Genomic DNA, 22,872 nt, shown 5'->3' on the forward strand with positions numbered 1-22,872 from the left:
TACCTCAACATAATAAACGCCATATTTGACAAACCTACAGTTAACGTCATACTCAATGTGTTTTCCTTAAGATCAGAAACAAGACAACGATACCCACTTTCACCACTTCTATTCAACATAATATTGAGATTCCTAGCTACAGCAATCAGGCAAGGAAAAGAAATAAAAGGCACTTATATTGAAAAGGAAAAAGTAAAACTGTCATTATTTGCAGATGATACGACCTTATATATAGAGAACCCTAAAGATTCTACCAAAAAAACTGTTAGAACTGATAAATGAATTTAGTAAAATAGCAGGATACCAAATTAATATTCAGAAGTCAGTTGCACTTTTATATAGCAATGATTATCAAAAGAGAAATTAAGAAATCAATCCCATTTACAATTGCATCAAAAACAGTAAAATACGTAGGAAACAAAGTAACCAAGGAGGTAAAAGACCCATTTTCATAAAATTACATCATTGAGGAAAGAAATTGAAAAAGATACAAAAAAAAATGGAAGCATATACCGTGTTCATGAGTAGGAAGAATCAATATCGTTAAAATGCTATACTACTGAAAGCAATCTATAGATTCAAAATACCAATGTCATTTTTCAGAAAACTAGAGCAAATAAACCAAAAACTTCTATAGAAGCATAAAAGATCCCAAATAGCCACAGCAATCATGAGAAAGAGAAACAAAGTTGAAGATATCATAATACCTGATATCAAATTATACTACAAAGCAACAGTAATCAAAACAATATGGTACTAGTATAAAAACAGATACATAAAGTCAATGGAACAGAATAGAGAACACAGAAATAAATCCACTCCTATGTAGTCATTTACTCTATGATAAAGGAGGCAAGAATATGCACTGGGGTAAAGACAGTCTCTTCAACAAATGATGTTGCCCGACAAATGCAATAGGACCACCTTCTTATACCATATACAAGAATAAACTCAAAACGGATTAAAAACTTAAATATAAGACACAAAACCATAAAATTTCTAGAAGAAAACACAAGCAGCAAACTCTCTGAGTAATGTAGTAATTTGGGGGGGGTATATATCCTCAGACAAGAAAAACAAAAGAAAAAATAAACAAATGGGACTACATCACACTAAAAAGCTTTTGCACGGAAAAGAAAACTATCAACAAAATGAAAAGACAACCTACTGAAAGTGAAATATATTTATCCATGATACGTTTGACAAGGAATTAATATCCAAAATTTCTAAAGAACTCATACAACTCAACAAGAAAAAACAAACAACCCACTAAAACAATGGGCAGAAGATATGAATAGGTATTTCTCCAAAGAGGACATACAGATGGCCAATAAACATATGAAAAGAAGCTCAAGATCACTAATAATCAGAAAAATACAAATTAAAATCACAATGAGCTATCACCTCACATCTGTCAGATTGGTTGTCATCAATAAATCAAAAAACAAAGTGTTGGCAAAGATGTAGAGAAAAGGGAACCCTTGTACATTGTTGGTGGGATTGTAAATTGGTACAGCTATGATGGAAAAGTGTAGATGTTCTTCAAAAAATTAAAAATAGAACTACTACCTTTTGACCCAGCAATTGCACTTCTGGATATTTATCCAAAGAAAACCAAAACACTAGTTCATAAAGATCCATGCACTCCTATGTTCACAGCAACACTATTCACAATAGCCAAGATATGGAAGCAACCTAAGTAGACAAGTGGCTAAAGAAGAGGTGGTACATATGTACAATGGACTATTACTCAGCCATGAAAAATGAAATCTTACCATTTGTAAAGACATGGATGGACCTAGAGGGTAGTGTGCTGAGTGAAATAAGTCAGATAGAGTTAGCTATAAAAACCATATGATCTATATGTGCAATCTAAAAAATAAAAGAAATGAACAAACTAAGCAAAAACAGATCACAGATATGGAGAACAAACTGTTGATTGCCAAAGAGGTGGGGGTTTGGGAGGCTGGGTAAAAAAGGCGAAAGGATAAAGAAGTTCAAATTAGTAGTTACAAAACAGCCACGGGAATATAGAGTACAGCACAGAGAATATAATCAATATTATTGTAACGGCTGTGTGTAGTGCCAAATGGATTCTAGAGTAATCAGGAGGATCACTTCATAAATTATATAAATGCCTAGCCATTGTACTGTATATCTGAAAATAATGTAAAAACATTTTTTAATAAAATAAAAAATAAAAATCAACTACAATTAAAACTAAAAAAAGAATAAACAGATGATCTTAAGGGTTTAAAGAGGAAAATAAAAGGGTCACACATACAGAATCAAAAAATAGTATAATATCAGATTTCTAACTATAAGCCAGACAATGATAGATGAAAGCTTTTAAAATTCTGAGAGAAAACTATTTACACCCTAAAATTCTATACTCACCCAAACTACCCTCAAGCATATGGGTGAAATAAACACATTCTCAGAAATGCAATATTGCAAAAGTGCACCGTCTAAGTACAAGTTCTTTGGATGCTACTGGATGTTATGCTCCACTCGAATAAGGAAATAGATGGTGAAAAAGAAAAATATGAGCTCCAAGAGAGTAGACCTAACACAGATGAGAGACATTAACTCTATAGGAAGCTTAGAGAACTACCAATCCATGGTAGAAGAGGAGAATTTTAGCTTCTAGAAGGAATATCACAAAGGAAAAAAATGGTTAGAGTATTTGGTGTATTTTTTAGAAAGTATTTTTCAAAGTAATTTTAGAATTTTTTTGGAGTATCTGAGAAGAATTAGTATAGTGATACAGAATACAAAGCAAACCAAAAAAGTAGACAATCTTATAATATTGCATAGGAAAGAAAATATAAATGTTGGTTAATAAAAGTACACTCATGGTCGTGATAAGGTAAAGTTTAACTATTAATTTAACCAAAAATGTTGATAAAGCTATTTTGAGAGGATAGAAGAAGGGAAAGTGGGAGCGTATGATAGTATAAAAATGTTAAAAACCTCACTATCAAAAATAGGAAGACAATACAATATATAATCATATTATTAAGAAATATGGAGGTTAAAGCCAAAAGAGGGGGCTAAAAGAGAGTTTGAGTAGAGGATTGCAGGAATAGGTAAGGTCAAAGAATACTGTTTCTTGTTTTATGTTTTCTAATACAACTCGACTTTTAAACTATATGCTAGTATTACTCTAAACTTTTCTTAAATTTTGAAAACTATCAAAAACATAAATAAATATATTTATTTCTGAGAAGTCTAATTTGGGATAATCTCTAGTTCAAAGACATATTTAGTAGTATTAAATTAAGGTCGCAAATGTTATTTGTGATAATTATAAATCACAATTTCTCTGCAAATGTTTTTCTAATCTCCTGAATAAATGTTATATTATTATATGATTACAATTCAACAAAAAATCTATTTTGAGAAAAAAGTACTGTTTCTGATAACATACTACTATATTATTTATTTTGTACTCAAAAGTATCTAATTTTCTGACCTCAAAGATGTTTTTAAAAGATTTTTCTTTTTGTTAAGAATTCACAATAAAATTTTATGGTTCTAGGAAAACTAAAAATAATGAGTTCACCTTGAAATAAAAAAGCACATTTTGCGGACAATTTGGGGATGGACAGAGTGGAGGGGGTTGAGGGACTGGGAGAATGGGGTGAATGGCTAAAGAAGTACAAATTAGTAGTTGATAGTTGGTCACGAGGATGAGGAGCAAGGCCTAAGGAATGCAGTTAGCATTAATATGATGGCTAGGTGGAGGGCCAGGAGAGGGAGGGAGCAATTGGGGGGATCATTTTATGAACTATATAGATGTCTAACCAATGTACTATATACTTGAAATTAATTTAAATAAATTTTTTTAAAGTACATTTTGTATCTATAAGTGAAATCTTAAGGTTGAAAGATTTATTCCTTTCATTGGTTCTGAATTTTTAAAAAACTATTCATAAATATTTAGTTTTCCTTATATCTTTCTTTGCATGGATTTTTAATGTTTTGATAATGATACATTTTGTAAATTATTAAACTGATAACACCAGCGGGGGATGTATTGTGAAGCAAGGGGATTTATAGAGGAAAATTTTTTTGTTGTCAGAGATGGACAGAGCTAGATTCAAGTCTCAGCTGTGTAAGCCTGGGCAACCCCTTTCTTCGAGCCTCAGTTTCTTCATCTATAATATCTAACCTGCAGGTTCATTATGAAGATTAGAATAACATATGTAAAGTACCAGCAAAGGACAAGACACAAAATACATATTGAATTAATTATGGCAATTTACCTCTTTCTTATTTTTTCTGTGGCCAAGAGGCTTCATTTTAAAAAAAAATTTGTAGGCTTTGCTATCAAAAATACCTGATTTCAAATCTTGGTTCTTCCATTTATTAGCCTGTAACCCTTGTGGTAGTTACTTATTCTTCTTAATCTTGGTTTCAGCAATTCTATCATGGGCATAATTATAAAAACCCTATAATGACATAGTGGTGAAGAAAATATGTATTCTACCACTACAGTGACTGATACATAATAAGTTCTCAGAAACTTAACAGCAATAATAACAAGAAATAAAGACATACAGTTTCTCTCTTCTTCATGACTACTTAAAGCAAAATAAAGTAAGAAATGAGTTGGTCAAGAAGAGCAGTACATGAAGTTCCATGTGACATGCGAGCTAATTTAACCATTTTCTCATAAAAGAGAATGAGAACATGCCTTCAAATATATATTTTAATTCATCTACATGCTATTTGATGGAATGTTTATCTATGTTCACTTGTCAATTTGATCAAACAGATGAGAACCACCTTTTCTTTGTGCTTTCTCTCTACCTATATATATTTCATTTATTTATCTTGGTTCATTTGTCTTTTTCTTACTGTTATTTGGTTGACTGACCAAATTCTAACAAGTGGCTCACTAAAGGTGAAAAGTTGGTTCTGTCAGAATAAATAACTTGACAGCCCCGCTAATAAAAGCAGAGGAGAAAAAATGGGCGCCTTGGTGATACTGTCTGTAGATCTAGCACAGTTTCAGGGATTTTATCTTTGACTTTGGCTTTTTTTTTTTTTATCTTTGACAAAGGCATATTTCTTCCACTTTGAGGCCAGAGATATTATCTTATTTGTATTTCAATTACTAGCAATTAGGTTTTTATGTGGCAAATTGAAGATACTTTAAAAATATTGTTTAATGAATTAATCAGGGTATACATAGATTCCTTAAACTTTATCGTGGTAATACCAGAGCAACTAGCTAGCAAGCAAAAGCTAATCAAACACTGAATTATTTTTCAAACCTCTCCATTTTAATTAAATAAAATCCTAGCCCACTGATATGCAGATTTTATTTTGTTTCTTCATGATGTAAATCTAGACGGAACATTTAGTATATGCTTGTGTTGTTTCAAGAAGTGCAAAGGTAATTCAGTCACAGTTTGCCACCCCCAAGAACTCCCACTTAAAATGAAGTCACAAGCAAAGCCCTTTTACTGTACAAAACTTCTCTTTTATAGTGAGTTTGCTTAAAAATGTAAGCAATTTCACAGATGGAAGATCTGAGTAATTTCTTAAAGGTCATATTTCCCCCCAAAATTGGTTTCTTCACTCTTACATTCTCATTGTGCTGGTAGAATTTTTTATTATTTAACGTTGAATTTAAGGTTATGATGACTTTATTCTATTTTCTTTGATATGATAGAAAATCATTAAAGTCATATACTTTTGCTGTCTGAAAGCAAAATTTTTATATAAGTCAATATGTATCAAGGTAACATTCTTACCTTGTTCTTGTGCATGAGCAGCAGCCCCTGCCACACATAGCACAATAAAATGAAGAAGCAGTTTGCTAAAAAAAAAAAAAAAAGTAATTAGAAAAAACTTAGTTGGACATTTACAACCTATAAATTATATAAAATCCAAAATGAACTCTAGTGCAAGATTAACAATTAAGCTATTATTTTGACTAACACCGTATTTCCATATTCATATCAGACAGTAGCAAGAGCTCTGAACCTAAGTTCCAGCTTTACCACTTACTATGTTACTTGGGCAAACTGTTTATCACTTTGTGCTTCAGTTTCTTCATCTATTAAATCTATCTCATGAGGTTTTTTGAAGATTAACTGAAAAAACTTCATGTAAAACACACAAAACAGTATCCGAAATATAGGAAGCACTCAATAAATGTGAACTAGTATAGATGACATTATTATTACATTATTTCAAATTACCATACATGCAATTTTATATAAGTAGAAATTTACACAAAATAACACAACTTACAGTCACTTAAACATAGTTATTATGAATTGATGAAACCAGTTATTTGTTTAAATGAATGTTTATATGTAAAAGCCATTTGAATATTATATTCAAATCACTTCTACTAGCTTCATGATTCTTTGCTTCCAAAAATAGCAATGGCCTGTAGATGTCAAAATGAACATTGTGATGAATGGTAATCATAAGCACAATATTCAATCATTGCAAATCAAAATGCTCATTCATATTGATTAGCTAAGTAAAAAATATTTTGTGATTTTTTTTTATTAGAACTAAACTTAATAGATTTTGTTGAATAATCTTCATAATGGGCTATCTCTGCCTCCCAAGCAAAAAAATAGAGATCATTTTTAAATGATGAGCATGCTGAAAACAATATTTTATTATCTTATTCTTACTGATACAGACCCTGGTTCTGTTTTTTATTCTAACCCAGGGACTCCCCCAATGGCATTTCTGTAAAATACAGTTCTGCGACAAGTGATTACAGAACCCCTTTAAATTATTTTTTCCTTTTATTAAGTTCCTGGTGTACTAGTAGTTATTGGAACATTGTCTATTATCAATAAGTTTTTACTTTTATCAACTAGTATGAAGAGAATCTTAACATAAGAAACAATCCTTTACAAAGTAAGTCAACAATATAAAATTATTCTATTCTCTTTAATATGATAGAAAATCATTTGTATTAAAATGGTGTAACCATTTTTAGTAAGTGAAAAATGCAGACTGTGGTTATATTCAGTACAAAGAACAGCTTTTATAAGACAAAGTTTTGATAGACTATTTGACTGTCATTAACACTACAAATTAATCAACTGAATCATTATAGAAATTTTAACTGGTATGGGCAAAGAGCTGAACCATTTATTTTAATGAAGCCTATAAAGATTCCCAGATAGGTGTCATCAATTTAAAACAATGGTTCTCAAATGTTAGTTTGCCAAAGAACCACCTGAGGTGCTTGTGAAAAATTAGATTCTGGGCCTTGCCACAGAAATGATTCATAACTTTGAAGTGGATCCTCAGGATATACATATTTTTAACTAGGTGCTTCTAATACAGATTATATGGGTATCAAACTCTGAGAAAAGCAACTTACAACAGTATTTATAGTTACATTGTACTTAAAATGCACTTAAATATTATTTTGCTTTAATCACATATATCTTAATTTAATGACAGTGACGCAAATAAAATTAATTGGCCCTTTTTATAAAATCCTTTTCTACTGCTCTAGATTGGTGGTTTTCAAACTTTAGGGTGTATCAGAATCACCTGGAGGGCTAAAGATTGCTGGGTCCCACCCTAAGAGCTTCTGACTCACTAGGTCTGGGGTGGGGCTTGAGAATTTGCATTTACATTGAGAGCCAGGTAGTGCTGATGCTGCGGATCTAGGGATTGATTGCACTCTGAAGCCCACTCTTCTGGAACAGATGGAATTCAAGAGATGATGTAAAGCTCACTTGTTGTGAATCTGGTTTTTACCTTAGCTGGTGAGTTTTTAAAATGACTAATACTCGGGTCCTGCCTTCTCCACCCCCAGCCCAAGAGATTCCAATTTTAATTTGTCCATGATACAGGGATTTTGAAACACTTCCTGGGTGATTCTAATGTACAAACAAAGTTGAAGACCACCACATAAGATTCAACTGATTTTTCTGGGTTCTCCAGGATGGATCCCAATGTGATCTAGAGTTTGAGTAAAAGTAGGCTCCTTTACCTTTCCAATTTATACTTTCAACAAATAACTGGCAGGATATATATCAGTGAGACTAGAAAATAGGTCAGGATTATAGTCAGTGAAGGTGAGTGCATCGGAATTATGCTGTATTGAAGAAAATGGAATGTGAAAGGAAGCACAGGCTCACCTGCCCCAAGGTAATCAGGCTCACTGAGAGCTTAGAAAAACAGCCCAAAAGGCATTTTCCATTCAGAATAAAGCTAACTAACAACAACCAGTGCTATTCACTCTGCAATTCAGCCAATCCATGGACTTTCGCAATGACCTCAGGGGAAAAAAATGGAAAATACAGTTCTTTATAGACATGTTAACAAGTTCATTCTTGGAGTGAGGTAGGAAAACCTGAACACATCAAATATCATCCCTTAGCCATGTGATTTTAGCAGATTATGACAAATCAGTTGAGCCATACCTTATGTAAGTGTATTTATGTACTAAAGTTGATGACTAACGGAGGGGTAGAGATTGATGACTAGAATAGAGATTTTTATTTCTCTTTTTCTAATTATGCCCCAAACTAAAAGCCAAGTAAGGAATAACAGGAAAAGCTAAGTTCCTCACCAAGTTTTCAGCCCCTTACCATTCAGCTCCAACCTCCTTGCTTTAGCAATATAGATCCCACTATACCTAACACCCTCAAAGCTCCAGCCATTCCATGTTATTCTCTATTTCCTGGACAGACCTTGTAAGTGCCTGAAATGCTCTGTCTCCAGTTGTCAGAATCTTAAGTATCATCAAAGCCTAATTTGAACAACACCTGCTCCATGAAGTTTCCCATCATCCCTGAAGAGGACTAGATCTTTCCCACGTCTATGTACTCTTGATGCTTTAATTGTAACTTTATTATATTCTGAGTATGTTGTACCTTTTATGATTAATTATTAAGTAAATATCTGAGCAAGCAACACGTCTTCATCTTTCTTACATATTAACACAACTATTTTTAAATAGGAAAGGAATAACAGTAAAATCTCCTAATGACTGAGGAAGTCAATTCTTCCCTCTGGATTAAATTTTTTAACACTTGGGAAAAGTAAAGTAAAATATGGATACTTTTAGTTAAATGTCCAAAGAGAGAAAGAAGAAAAAGAAAATATTTTTAAAAATCTGCTATGGTAGGGAAGTGAAAGGCTTCTTTTTTCCTTTTTTTTTTTCTTTTTTAACTTTAACCATTTATCTCATCTCTGAAGTGGAAACACAGAGATGACATCGAACTTAATTAATATAATCCACTTGATAAAGAGCTAAACTTCATAACTGTATATAAAATGGATGTCTAATGAATCCAAGTTTTCTGGGAAATATCTAATTGGGCTGGACTTGTTTACTTCTTTGGTTTTGCACACCCTCCCCCACCTCCCCACCCCCCCGCTCCGTCCCCATGATACTACATTTACTATACATTTACTTAATTTAAAAAAATATCACATTTCCATATTAGAAATAGATGATAGAATTCTTAAGGGCAGCAGCTGTGCTTTGTGCTTCTCCACTGTTGCGTTGTGCATATAGTGCTAAGACACACTGGAGTCCTTGAATAAATTAAAGTTAAACCTGTATTAAGTTGTTGGAGAGAAAACAACATGGTTAAGAAAATAACACTAGATTGTGAGTCAAGGTCTACAGCTCGGCCACTCTGAATAAGCCCGATCCTGTCTGATCTCAGAAGCTAAGCAGGATCGGGCCTGGTTAGTACTTGGATGGGAGACCACCTAGGAAGACCAGGTGCTGTAGGCATAAAAAATAAAAAATAAGGGATTGTAAGCTGACAAGGTCCTTGCAATCTGTGAGGTCAACCAAGGGTGGCCTCGCCTAAAAAATAAATTAATTAATTAAATTAAATTAAATTAAATTTTAAATTAAATTAAAATAAATAAAAAGATTGTGAGTCAAAAGTCTAATCCTGGTTCTATTTCTAACTCACTACGTGACCCTGGGCAGGTCATTTCAATTTTCAGAGTCTTAGCTGACTCATCTACCATGTGATGACATAATATAAATTTTATATTTTATATTCCAAATATAAAACCATAAAATATGTGTGTGTGTGTTGGGATCCTATTGGTATCAGTATTGATCCTATTAGAGGACCAAGATCAAATTACTTAGCAAGATGTTCTATAAATTACTATATATAAAGGTCATGTTATTTAACCACAAATCTGGGAAGGTTTTCCTATAGTTCCGACTAATTCTCTTTTAACTAAGTATCTTAAAATAGTCTACTAAGTTTGCTAATTCGTCCATATATTTAAATCACTCTAACAAAAAGTCTAGTTAGTATATTGGGTGTTTTTTTTTTTTTCAAATATTCAAAGCATGTCTGTTTTTGTTCACTTTTTTGCATGTTTGGACTATGTGTCACTAATGTAAAGTAACAGAAGTACATATACTCAGATATTTAACAAAATCAGACCAAGTCTAATAGAAGTCAATAGTATGATAACAAACATTCAATAAAAGTTTGGAAAATATAACCCATGATATTAATATCCGAGCATATCTAACAAAATATGAAATATTCTGTGTCTGGTCTGCTAGCCACATTTTCAGTTTGAGATAAGCCACAGTCAAAACATAACCAGACATGTGAGGGGTGAGGCCTAAAAGGGGATCAAGCAGGAAATAGATATCCAGAGACTGTATTCAGAATATTTAAAAAACTAATATCCACTCCAGACATCTTCCCTAAATAATTCTTAGAGCTCTTTAACTTTCTCTTTATCTAAAGGATCTAAGTTACTTTGGGGACTGGCAGGCATCTTTTTGTTTAAGGCACCCTTGAGAGCCTCAGGTATTATGATACATGTCTTCAAGCTACTGATGCTTGTTCCTACATAGATTCAATTTATAGTAGTAAGAAGGACTTGTGAAATCTTATGAATAGAAAACTTTTTTTATGAGTTGGTGATTTTTATTTAAACCAATTGGAAAGGGTGAACTAATCTGAAAAAACACACACATGTGATATACATCAATAATTTCAACAATTTCCATCACACTACATTAATAAGCCAAAAACGTCTCTAAGTCATGACAGCTTTACAGATTTTGTTCTTTACTAGCTGCTAAGATCCAGAAATAGTAAAATTTCTGTCTTTTGTTCCCCCAAAACAGTACTCATCCCAGCAGTGGGGATAAAGTCGATGCAGGGAGTAAAGTGTTACTAACTTATACACAATAAATTTCTTAGATTATTAATTCAACTCAATAGTCACTTGTATAACTAATCCAGTGTGAAGCATACTAGAACTTTTGGTTAAATTTCAAGCACACGGGCAAATTCATGAAGTGAAAGATAAATGTTTAAGGACTTCAAGTGATCAAAATCCTTACAGTCCTGTCAGTAGCAAGGAAGAAAACTATATCTAAATTAGTCTGTCCTCATAATACCACAGATTGTTAAATTGATTGCTGCTTAGCCTAGCAAAATTCCTGGCACACACTACTGTTAAATAAAGAATTTTTTAAATGAATGAATGAATCAGTCAATAAAACTATCAGGTTGTCTGAGTTTCAAAATATATATAACTTCTCTAGCATCTTTTACCTGCACAGCTGATCTCAAGGTGAAGAAGTCAGGTCATCCTAACCTCCATTTATTTAGCTAAGAAAGTAATCTAGTTTAAAAGCCTTTTAGATCTGGTCTCTGTTTATCCAGATCCAGCTTCCTAGAAGGTGTGCTTCAACCAACTTTATTTGTTTCAGGCCCTCGAATGTACTGTGCTGTCTCACCTCTGAACAATTTACTGTCCTCTCTGTCTGGAAAGTTCCATGCCTCTCCCACTTAGGTCTCAGTTTAGATTTCATTTCCTTTGGTCAGCTTTTCCTTCCAGGATTATCCCTCTCTATCCTTCCCAGCTACTCAAACTGCTAGACATTGTCCTTTGTATACCCTTATCTCATTTTGTTATACTTAGCTGTTTTATTTTCTGTTTCCTACACTTAACTGGATACATTGGGAGGGCAGCAATTGTGTTTCTATCTTGCTCAACTACTGTATCCTTTCTGCCTAGAATCACGCTGGGCACATATTTGGAGCTCAGTAAACAGTTGTTGAATAAATGAGTGAATAAATGATGAGTGGATAAATGACCAAATGTTAGCCTTTTATGAGAATGAAAATGAAATGGTCTTCGCTTCTCAGAATTACAAATTCTAAAATAAGTCATAGTTGTAAAGCATGACAAGGAAACTAGCACAGCTATTATAACTCCCGTAATAAAATTATTATTTTTTTTGCAGCTTCACAGATTACCAAGCAGAATGTCTAAACGACATTTAAAATCACTTTCCATAAATTACAATTTTTCTGCTCAAGGCATCAGTTTATTTTAAACATTTACCTGAACACAAAGATAACTAAGCAACTTTTTAAAAATTCCTCTTATTAATTCCACAAATTCACATTAGGTAACACATCTGAAAGCAGTTTTTAAGAAACAATTTTGTCAGCTCAATTAGTAACTACTATTTCCCCACTTTGCATGTGTGTGGTTGGAGCTGTGAGGGGCTGCAATCTGATGCAACCTTGAACTACCTTTAATTCTGCACAGCCCACCCCCCTACTAGCAACTGTACTAGAACAACCTGGATATGTTAGAGACCATAAGGCCCCTGGCAAAGAGGCCCCGTAGGAGCGCAAAAGAGACAAACACCTTCACCTAAGATCAGGTACCCACCCTGACATCTCTCCACAAGGGTTCTTTTCCCAGTCCACACAGTCTAATTTTTCTTCAGAGGTTCCTCTGTGTAATCCATTCTGTTTGGTTTCTCTGTGTCCCTCCCCCCAATCATCTGGACCCAATTTACAAACCCCAAACTGCCCAAGAATTTATGCAGGGCCTTTTCTGGGAGCGTCTGGAAGGGAAGTGTAAACCAGACAAGACAGAGGCCAGGAGCAGATCTGCTTTAATCCGAGAAGCTGGTCACAACTACCAAGGGAGAATGTTAGTCAGCGACTAGGCCTTGCTCTGCGGTGAAGGGAAAACCCTCGCGGCGGGAGCTGGCTGGGAGGGCAAGAGGGCATAGGGATGGACAGAAAAGCTTCGAGGTGGAGAGCTTTACCGAGCCTCTCTTGGTGGCTCTGCACGCAAGGGGACCCGAGCCTCATTCCACCATTCCATGGGCGCCAGAATCGGCAGGAAGATGCTCCCGATCCCGCAGGATCAGCTGTGCCCCAGGCCTCGCTTTCCCCGCGGGTCCAGTCAGAAGGGTTTTTGTTTGTTTTGTTGTTGTTGTTGTTGTTTTCTCTGAGAAATATGATGAGAAACCTGACTGGGAACCCGGTGCGACCCGCGCGAGCCTCTCTGAGAAAGGCAGCGGGCAGAGCCTGACTTCTTATACTCAGGTCCCTCTGACCTCCACCCCCTCCCCGCCCACCCCACCCCCACCGGCTCTTCCTTGCACAAACAGAGGGTTTCGGAGGTTCCTGCTCACTAATTCATCTGGGTGCGGTCGCCTGGGGAGGTGCATCCTAGTTAGTAGGGAAGGCCGGCTGTGGGGGCTTCCAGGGGTCGGAGGAGAGAGCGCGCGAGTCTCAGGCTGGCTCGGCTACACGCGGCTGGGAAGCACATGTTCATACAAACACTGCCACAAGGCGGTCTTTCTCCGCACCCCGCCTCCGCCTGCCCTCAGCTGCCACCGTCAGTTCCGCCGCGTGCCCTCCTCCCACCTACTCTCCCGAGGAGCAGCCTCCAGGCAGAGAATGACCACAGCCGCTTTCGTCCCTTCCGCCCCCAGGGCCATAAGCAAACTTGCATAACCCACTAACCTCTTCCAGAGGACCAAGGCAGCCAGCAAAAGCCACGCTCTCTTCCCAGTGAGAGTGTGGGGAAAGGTACAAGGCCCAAAGGGGAAGCAGGGTGCCAGTCAGAGCCCCAGCGAACACTCCCCGGGAGGAGCAGCCCCGCCTACCGCGTCCAGCCCCTTCTCCAGTGGCATGCCAGTGATCAGGGCGCAGCTCCGACCCCAGATGGGCAGCACTTTTGCTGGCCTCCTGAGTACAAGAGGCGATTGCCTGAGTCCCGTGGGTCTAGCATCGCCCTGATGCCCGAAGTTCTGCAGGCACCCTCTTTCCCTCTTTCCTGCTTTCCCCATCCCGCAACCCTGTCCCACGCCTGCGCCCGGCAGTCCAGGCTGCGCGAACAGAACCCAGGAGACTGCTAGCGCCCCAGCAATTTCTCAGGCAGGACGCCCAGAGTAGCACTGCGGGGAAGCGGGACCTCAGCCAGGGCCCCGAGGGAGGAGAAGGAAAGAAGGGCGCGAAGGCAGCGGGAGCTGGGACCCGGGAAGGCGTCGGAGCCCTGCTCGGGAGCCGCGGGAGCCGCTGCCACCGGCGTCGGGATGTGCGCCAGCGAGCTTTCCCTCGGGAACCTCAGGATCTCTTTAGCATAAACGGTCTGAGAGTCCAGCTGGCAAGAGGCTTCCTTTAAAACACAGTATTTTACAAACTGAGGAGACAGGAGGAGGATGCCACGGCTGCTCAAGGCTCCCAACTTCAAAAAGTGCCAAGGAGCGGGAGCACAAATCTCCAACCGGCTCAGAGGATTCAGGGGGTGGGGAGAGGGGTTGGTCTAACCCCTGTCCCAGCGGGTGGGCTACTTACGTTTTTGCCGTGTGGGAGACCTTTCCACGCCTTGTCCTGTGGGCTCCTAAATGCATTTGTATGCATTTGTCCGAGCAGCGAAGCGCTAACGGAAAACAGAAGCCAACTCCGAGCCGCTAAGGGTGCAGGTACTGTCCATGAAAAAGGAAAACAAAATCACATGAAAACGATGCTCCAAAACCGCAATAGCAACAAAAAAAAAAGGGAGGAGGAGATGGGATGGAAGAGAAATAGCACCCGAAGGGTAGATGGCTAGGCTCCCTAGCTCCCTAACTAGGAAACCGACGAGCCCAGGGGAAGCGCTCCCCTGGGAGGGCGAGCGAGAAGGGAGACCTCACTGTCGGGCGGCGGGGCGCCGGCAGCAGCGGGAGCTCGGCTGCGAGTGCAGCCCTCAAGTTAACTTGCGGTTCAAAGGCGACTCTGACTCGAGTGGAGTCCTCTGCTTTGGGCCTGGGAGGAGAAAGAGGTGGGGGGAGGGAATGAGATGAAGGGGGCTATGGGGAGGAAGTCCTCGGAAACAACCCGCGCCGGAACATTTGTCAGACAAGCACACACACCCACTTCGAAAAATCTAGTCGGTGCGAGGGGGCCGGTGGCAACTGAAGGCGCTGAGCGTTGACTGCCGCCGGCTGCTTCCCCTGGAAGAAGAGAAGCCAAGAAAATCCGGCCGGTGTTAAATTTCACCGCTCACTGACTTGCAATGACATCACTAAACATAGTGCACACCCACCCCCTCCGCCCCGCAACCTTCCCCCAACCCGCACCCAGCTCCTGCGCCCTTGTCCGCAAGCCCCTGGGCCAGCCGCGCCCGGGGAGCGCACGCAGCCTTCCGGCACCTCCCGGACACTCTTGCTTCCCACGCGGTCCTTCCTCTACGTTTCAAAAACTTGTAGGTGACTAGTCTCCTTCCTTCCCTACCTTCGTCAAATTGTCCATGTACCATTCCCTTTTCCAGCAGTCCCCAATTTGATGTCTTCCTCTTGCGTGTCTCCCATCCCCAACCTTTTTCTGTAGCCTCTTCAGACACATACCTGAAATCAATCTCACCTCAGCGGAAGATCTTACTCTCCTCCAACTTTTTTGCTTTTTTTTTTTTTTGCAGCGATGCTTGTGGCCTAAGTCATATTGTAAACTAACTGCAACGGTTGGTTCTCATTTCTACCTTTTCTCTCCTTCTTTCTTTCCTTTCACTCTGTCCTCCTTGCTACTTCCTAGTGATTTTTCTCTCCTGTAATCTACTTTTCTGCTTCTGCCTTTTTTCTCTTACACGCAGGGATTAATGCTTTGCATTAATGCATCAGGAGCATGCTAACACAGCATAACCTTACCTTTTTCAATTTTTTAAACAAATTTTTTTTTTTACTTAAGCCCTCTTTCCCCCACAGCCTTTTCATACTGAGAAGTCCACCTTCCAATTTTTGAAAAAAAAAATTAAATTTTAATATTATCTTCTTTATTATTAAGACTGGAAATCCCAGGAGGCCAGGGATCTATTATCTTGCTTATAATTATATTTTCAGCACCTAAAATACTACTTGGCATACTTGTTTAATGAACAACTGCTGTATACCACTGAGTATCATTTCTCCAAGTTTTCCTTGTCTGTTCTGCATACCATCCACAGCCAATGACCCGTCCACATGCTGAAAGACATCTCACATTACACACATATGATAAAGGTTAAAGTGACAGTATTGATGAATAGGAATGATTGATATGATCCTTGGAATTTGGGGAATTTTTTTCTCAAGAAAAATATTGGGGATTTTTTTTCCTCCAATACATAGAATTTCTTTTTTTAATGCTTACAGCACCTGGTATTCCTAGGTGGTCTCCCATCCAAGTACTAACCAGGTCCAACCCTGCTTAGCTTCCGAGATCAGATAAGATTGGGCACATTCAGGGTGGCATGACCATAGACCAATATATAGAATTTAATTCATCCTCCTCTCCCTCACTTTTTCAACTTTTAATTTTGAAATAATTTTAGATTTACATAAAAGTTACCAAAATACTACAGAGAAATTCTGTGTGGCCTTCCCCTGACTTTCTCTAGTGTTAATTAATATCTCATTAACCACAGCACAATTATCAAAGTCAGGAAATTAACACTGCTATAATACTATTGACTAATCTACAAGTCATACTCAAATTTTGTCAGTTTTCCCAAATGTCCTCTGCCTGGTCCAGGATCTAATCCAGGATCTTACACTATGTTTAGTTAATTAATAAATTAACAAAGAGATTAAAAAATTGTCATCTCCCCTTAGTCTCCTCCCAACTGTGGAAGTTTCTGTCTTTTGTATTTCATGACTTAACATTTTGAAGAGCACTGGTCAGTCATTTTGTAGAATGTCTATCAATATGGATTTGTGTGATGTATTCTCATGAACATATTCAGGTTACATATTTTCAGCATAAATACCACTGAAGTGATGTTGTGCCTTTCTCAGAGCATCATATCTGGTATACATATGTTGATATGTTTTATTATATTACTAGTGATGTTAACTTTGATCGCTTGGTTAAGGTGCCGCATGCCAAGTCTAGTCACTGTAAAACCCCTTCCCCCCAATTTTCATAACAAATAGTCACGGCTTTCTGAAATCTTCCAAGAAATCCAGTACTGAGAGAAGATAGTCATTCTTAAACAGCCTTAAAGTACAGTTTTTCTGTTTTTGACTTCTGGTCAACTAAGGAAGGACAGGTAATTTTTGGTTTGGCGGAAAGAAGAAATAAGAATTAAGCAGATGTTAAGTAACTCATGTAATCTGTGTCTCTATTTCCCCATCAATTATATTTGAAAATTAAAAAGATTTGTTTTTCTATTCACAATGTTGAGTCTGAATTTTTGAATTCCATATGAAATGGAATTATTATTTAAATTTAAGTCAGGTTCTTTGAGTATAAGAAAAGACTATGACCTATTTAGAATTAATAGAGCCCTTATCATGCAGAAGATGCCAAAGGGTACTCATACCCTCAAAGAGAGTACATCGTTTGGAGAAAAGAAGAAATTTGCTCAGTAAAAAATAAATAATGTAAGGTTTAAATGCTATAGACATTTTAAAAATGGTGGAGATCAGCACAGATCAAATTGATCAAGACGAATTAACCAGAGACCTCAAAATTTAGCTTAGTTTAAGGAAAACTAAGACAGTTGGTCTCTTCATGACCTTGATATTTTCAAAGAGTTCAGATCATTTTTTGGCAGATTGTCAAGATCTATAATATATGAAGATTTCTTATAAAACAGCAAGAAAAGAGATGATTATAGAAATATAAAATAATGGGCAAAGGGAATATGTAATTTACATAAGAAAAATAAAATTGGCCCCAAACAAATTAACCAACTCAATTCAAGAAATCCAAGTTTAAAATAATAAGCTCCCATGGTTTGTTTTTTTTTTTTTTAAAGCAAATGACAAAGATTTTTAAAGAAAATATAACATTCAATGTTGATGAGGTACAGTGAAGCTGGTACTCTTATACCAGCTAGAGGAGTATAAATTAGGTCCAACTAGAGAAAATTTGCCAATATGGATTAAGGTCCTTAAAAATGCTATTTTTTTTGATCAGTGATTTTGATTCTAGAACTATATCCTAGGGATACAGTTATCGGATATGCCCATGAAAACATATGCATAAGAGTGATCTTTGCAGCATTATTCTATTTCTAAATAATCAAATTATGGTATATTCAAATAGTGTAATATTATACAATGACAAAAATTAAAATTTTAAAGGATATTTCCTAATACAGAAAATTCTTAAAATATTTAAAGTTGAAAAAAGAGGATGAGAAACTATATATAAAGCAATACATATGTGTGTCTACAGTGTATATTATATATTCTAGAATAAAGACTGAAGGGAAATATACCAAAATAGTAATAGTAACATAAAAATATTTTCTGGGTGGTGAAATTGGTAATGATAAATTAAATTTTACCCTTTATTATTTTTATTTTACCATTATTTTTTATAATAAGCATGTATTATTTACATAAATCAGAGAAGAACTAATAAAAGTTTAAGATTGAGGAAAATAGTTGGATTAGGCTCCTGAGGAGTATATGGATGGTCTGGAAAAACTAACATAGAGGCTATACTATACTAGAAGAGAATTAAAAAGATATAATAAATGAGTTTGTGTAGCTAGAGAAAGCAGATCTATAAATTGAGCAGGGACAATCAAATGTGTAGTTAGATACACACACACTTGCATAATTATGCTAGGAGAAAAACTCTACATTTTAAATGTAATGTTGCAAGTTTGTCTTCAAAAACCTGCCTATGATTTTTCCTCCATAACATGTTAAAGCAAGCTAGAGCCCTCTACTGGGATGGTCTTCCAGGAAGTCTAGAGTTCTGTTTTAAATTATAAACTGACAGGTTCACATGCCTCTATCCAGAAATGAACTTAGTGTTTTTCATATTCAGTGCTTACAAGGCCAATTTTCTACTAACTATATACTAATTTTCTCAACGTCATATGAGTGTAAGGGCAAAGGTTATTGTTTTACTATTGCAAAGATATGTTAAAAAGAAGTAGACTACAGAGAACTCACAATTGGGTAAAAGCGTTGCATAGCACTGGCAAACATTTGCTTGAATATTTATGGAATCTTATTTAGATGGTAACGTAGAGTGAGGTGGCTGAGGTAAGAATATAGTATGAAAAAATCAAGATTTTGAATTTCAAATATAAGATAGGTTATGGTTTATACTGTTTTTAAAGAACACATGTGAATAATACTTGTCTATGGAAGTATTAAAGAGCCAAATAAGATGTCTTACTTCTCTTGCTTCATTATATCTTTGGTTCTTTTATAATAAGGTTTATTTTCCCCATCTGAAATCAGCACTACAATTTCCCAATAATTTATGTCAGATATTTAGTATATTTTACATAAATACTCACTCATACAACATGCTACAGATTTTAACAGAGGACCTAACTTATAGAAACCAGTGATGTGATAACGTCATCGAAAGTCAGATTGTGGATAGTAATTTGCCTGTGGTAGCACATAAGAACGACTCATACTCATGACTCTCAATCAGCACCTTTAGTTAAAATTGCTCTCACATTACTAAGAACATCAGAAAATTGAATATGGAACATTTCCATTTTATCTTTTCCAACTATTTCCACGTGTAGACAGCCCCCACACTTTTCCAAAAAAGGAAAAACAAACTAATGGTAAGAGTGTTTTTTGAGTTGTAGAAATAGAAGGAACTTTCATATTTTGGAATAATATTCTTGCAACAATAGTGCTAAGATTATGAAAGATCATAAAAATATCTATTTTTTCCATGGAAGAGAAGAAAGTTAATTTACACCAGGCCAGTCCCTGAAATTAATAGGAGGCAACAAATGCCTACAGATCCTGTCACATTATTGCAAGTCTTGGCATATATTAGAAAGGACATATCCATTTCTATCAAAGTCAAAATTTAATAACCCATATCAAAGTCTGATTAGTTGCCCAAGGGTATAAAGAAGCAATATGAATATTTTAGCATGTGTATAGAGTTCAAGCAATCATATTTGAAATTATTATAATGATGTCAAGATTGCTTGGATTCTGCACAGAGGATAACTAAGGAACTGGTGTGGTGCTTATTTTCACATGTTCTAACTGATGAAGAGACCTTGAGGAGAAAAGTGAAGCTAGAAAAGGAAGACAAGAAATAAATTGATATTACCAAGCACTTCTAGATAATGGAGTACAGTTTTAGGCGCTGTTACATATCTTCTGTAAAAATCCTCTCAACCACCCAATTAAGAGACATTATTATATTAATTTGAAAACTGAGGCTCTGAGAGGCTAATTTACTTTTCCGAGGTAATATAGTGAATAAATTGTAGAGCTAAAACCCTGGCCTAGATCCATCAAACTCCAAAGTCTGTGATCTTTGCAATTCAATGATTCTCAAATTTTAGTGTGCACATAAGCCACATGAGTTGCTTTTTACAATTTTTACAGATTCCAGAGTCTTAATGCCTAGATAATCTGTTTGAGTATATCTAAGGCGGGGCTAAGGAATCTGTATTTTTAACAAGTACTACAAACAATTGTGATGCAGATAGAATAGTGATCATATGTTAACATCTCAACCCATTCTTGATGTAGTTACCACACACAATACTTATTGACTGCCTGTGAAGTCTCATACTAAGTACTCTTGTTAAGTACCTGGGCAGAATAATTGTGGCTTAATTAAAATTCCATGCTCAAATATTTATTGAATAAATGAATAACTAAATAAAGAGTTGAATGTCTACTATGTATAAGGCAATGTTCTAAAACCTGAGGTTGTGAAGATATATGACATAATTACTACTCTTAAGGAGCTTATAACCTGCTAGGGACAGAATCTAGTAAGAAAATCAACTGGTATAGATGATAGAAAAAGAAACAATAAACAACTGGTGATGTAGCACAGTTGGGAAACAAAAGAGATAGTACACAATTCTATTGAGAGTGAGTAGGAACATGTAAAGCTCAGATCTTTAAAAATGAGTAGGTATTTGCCAAGTAGATGAGAAAGTTTGAACCAATCCAGGGTGGCGATAGCATGGAGGTATGAAAAGCCCTGGCACTGAGATCAGGGACCTGCATTTGGAATGGCTACAATATAGAGATGAGGCTGGAAAGATCACAGAGTTTCAGGAATTTGGACTTAGACTAATTTCCTCTCCTATCCAATCTTTTATAATAATGAAAATGGCCATGATTCCTTGGAAACTGATGAAACATTTGAGAGATGCATGCTTAAACTTTGCTCATTTTAAAATATGGTTCCTGGAAGTTAAGATTTCGTTTGGGGTTTAGAACATGATGCATTTTAATTAGAGACACCAAATTTGTTAAAGGAATAAGGGATGCTTATGTCTGTAATAATTGGGTCCCTAGGCCAGTCTTTAACTGGGGACTTTGAGAAGGTGACAAAAATATTTATAAAAATGGCTTAAAATTCACTTTGAGAAGTAGTCACATGGTTACTATGGCATCTTTATATACAACAGATTCCAAATGATAAAATATCTCAATCTCTCCTCACTAGGGAAACTAATGAATAGCCTTATCTTAGATATTGAAGAAATTTTTCAGTTCTAATACAGGATGGATTTCTTGTCTTTTATTACTCAAACTTTGTTAATCTTCTTTGCTGCTACTCTTTCCTCCCCAAGTCTGTTTATGCTACCATCTTTCTTCCTTTGTTCTGGTCTTTTATTCTCAGTCTCATGAATTTACTCAAATGTGCATCACTTGGCAGAATGATCTTCCTTTCTTGGTTTGCTGGTCCAGGAGCTAGTGAGCTCTACGTAAAATGTTTTCTTCCATGCGGATGCCCAGGTTCTTCGAGGTGCTTTGGGCTATATTGTGCTGGAAGGGTGTTTTGTTCTGACTTTTGGTGGGAAGAGTTACATATTTATTGGGACTAGACCTGAAAATCAGAGAGAAACAGATACTCTTCACACATTTTGTATAACACGGAGCACACCATTTCAATTCCACCCGACCACATTCCCTTTGAGCAAAATCTCAGGATTATACAGTTCAATTATTTTACACCCATTGTATCATAGCTTACCTGTTCAAATAAAACCTGAAAGTACCAAGAACTGGGATGAGCCTACTGTTCATTAATTATCTCTGCCATCCCAGTCACCTGTCTCTCATTCCTCCTGTGTAATGGCTTACTGTTCTAGCCTTTTAGCACCGTTTCTATATTGTTCATTTGTGAAGTGAACTAAATAGAGGCTACCCATTGATTTGAAAGCAACTCACTTTCTTTCTGGTGGAGAACTTTAATCATTTTCAAGGTCATAGCCAAGGGACTAGGATAATCTGAGTCCAAACACCAATCAAGATGAAAGGGACACATATGTACAGTAGATCACCCCACTAAGTACTCTTTTGTTTTTATCTGGCTTTCAAGTGTGTGTGTGGTGTGTGTGTGTGTGTGTGTGTGTGTGTGTGTGTGGAGTGTGAGTGTGAAGTTAAAAGAACATGGCCCTGGGGATGTATGTTACAATGGGCATCATGCCTGTGTAGCAAAGTGTTACAGCAGCACCATTCAAACCACTCATGTTCACAATCTGTCAGCATTTCCATTTTAAACGCCTTCTGAATGAATTCCAAAAGCTACAGCATTACCAGAGCCCATTAATTTTCAAATGTATATATAGTTAAATTAAAATTGGTACTTTAGACTTTGCCTTTGAAACTTAGAGATTTTT

The 22,872-nt window shown here is 36.6% G+C and overlaps 1 protein-coding gene and 2 pseudogenes across 1 annotated transcript in view; 1 reads left to right on the top strand and 2 right to left on the bottom strand.

Annotated features, from left to right (window-relative positions):
- The window catches only part of COL24A1 (collagen type XXIV alpha 1 chain), a 288,275-nt gene extending 273,006 nt beyond the window's left edge, over positions 1 to 15,269 (bottom strand). The window contains exons 1-3 of the mRNA XM_039838730.1: positions 15,176 to 15,269; positions 14,619 to 14,749; positions 5,766 to 5,830 (exon numbers count right to left, since the gene is read on the bottom strand). Of these exons, the coding sequence (XP_039694664.1) occupies positions 5,766 to 5,830; positions 14,619 to 14,674 (121 nt within the window). The 5' untranslated portion in view covers positions 14,675 to 14,749; positions 15,176 to 15,269. The remainder of the gene's footprint in view (positions 1 to 5,765; positions 5,831 to 14,618; positions 14,750 to 15,175) is intronic.
- On the top strand, positions 9,630 to 9,748 carry LOC120583438 (uncharacterized; annotated as a pseudogene).
- A 1,151-nt stretch (positions 15,270 to 16,420) lies between the features above and the next one.
- On the bottom strand, positions 16,421 to 16,539 carry LOC120583567 (uncharacterized; annotated as a pseudogene).
- Between the last annotated feature and the right edge of the window lie 6,333 nt (positions 16,540 to 22,872).

Source organism: Pteropus medius, unplaced genomic scaffold, assembly GCF_902729225.1.
Source record: "Pteropus medius unplaced genomic scaffold, Ma_sr-lr_union100, whole genome shotgun sequence".
NCBI classification, from domain to species: Eukaryota; Metazoa; Chordata; class Mammalia; order Chiroptera; family Pteropodidae; genus Pteropus; species Pteropus medius.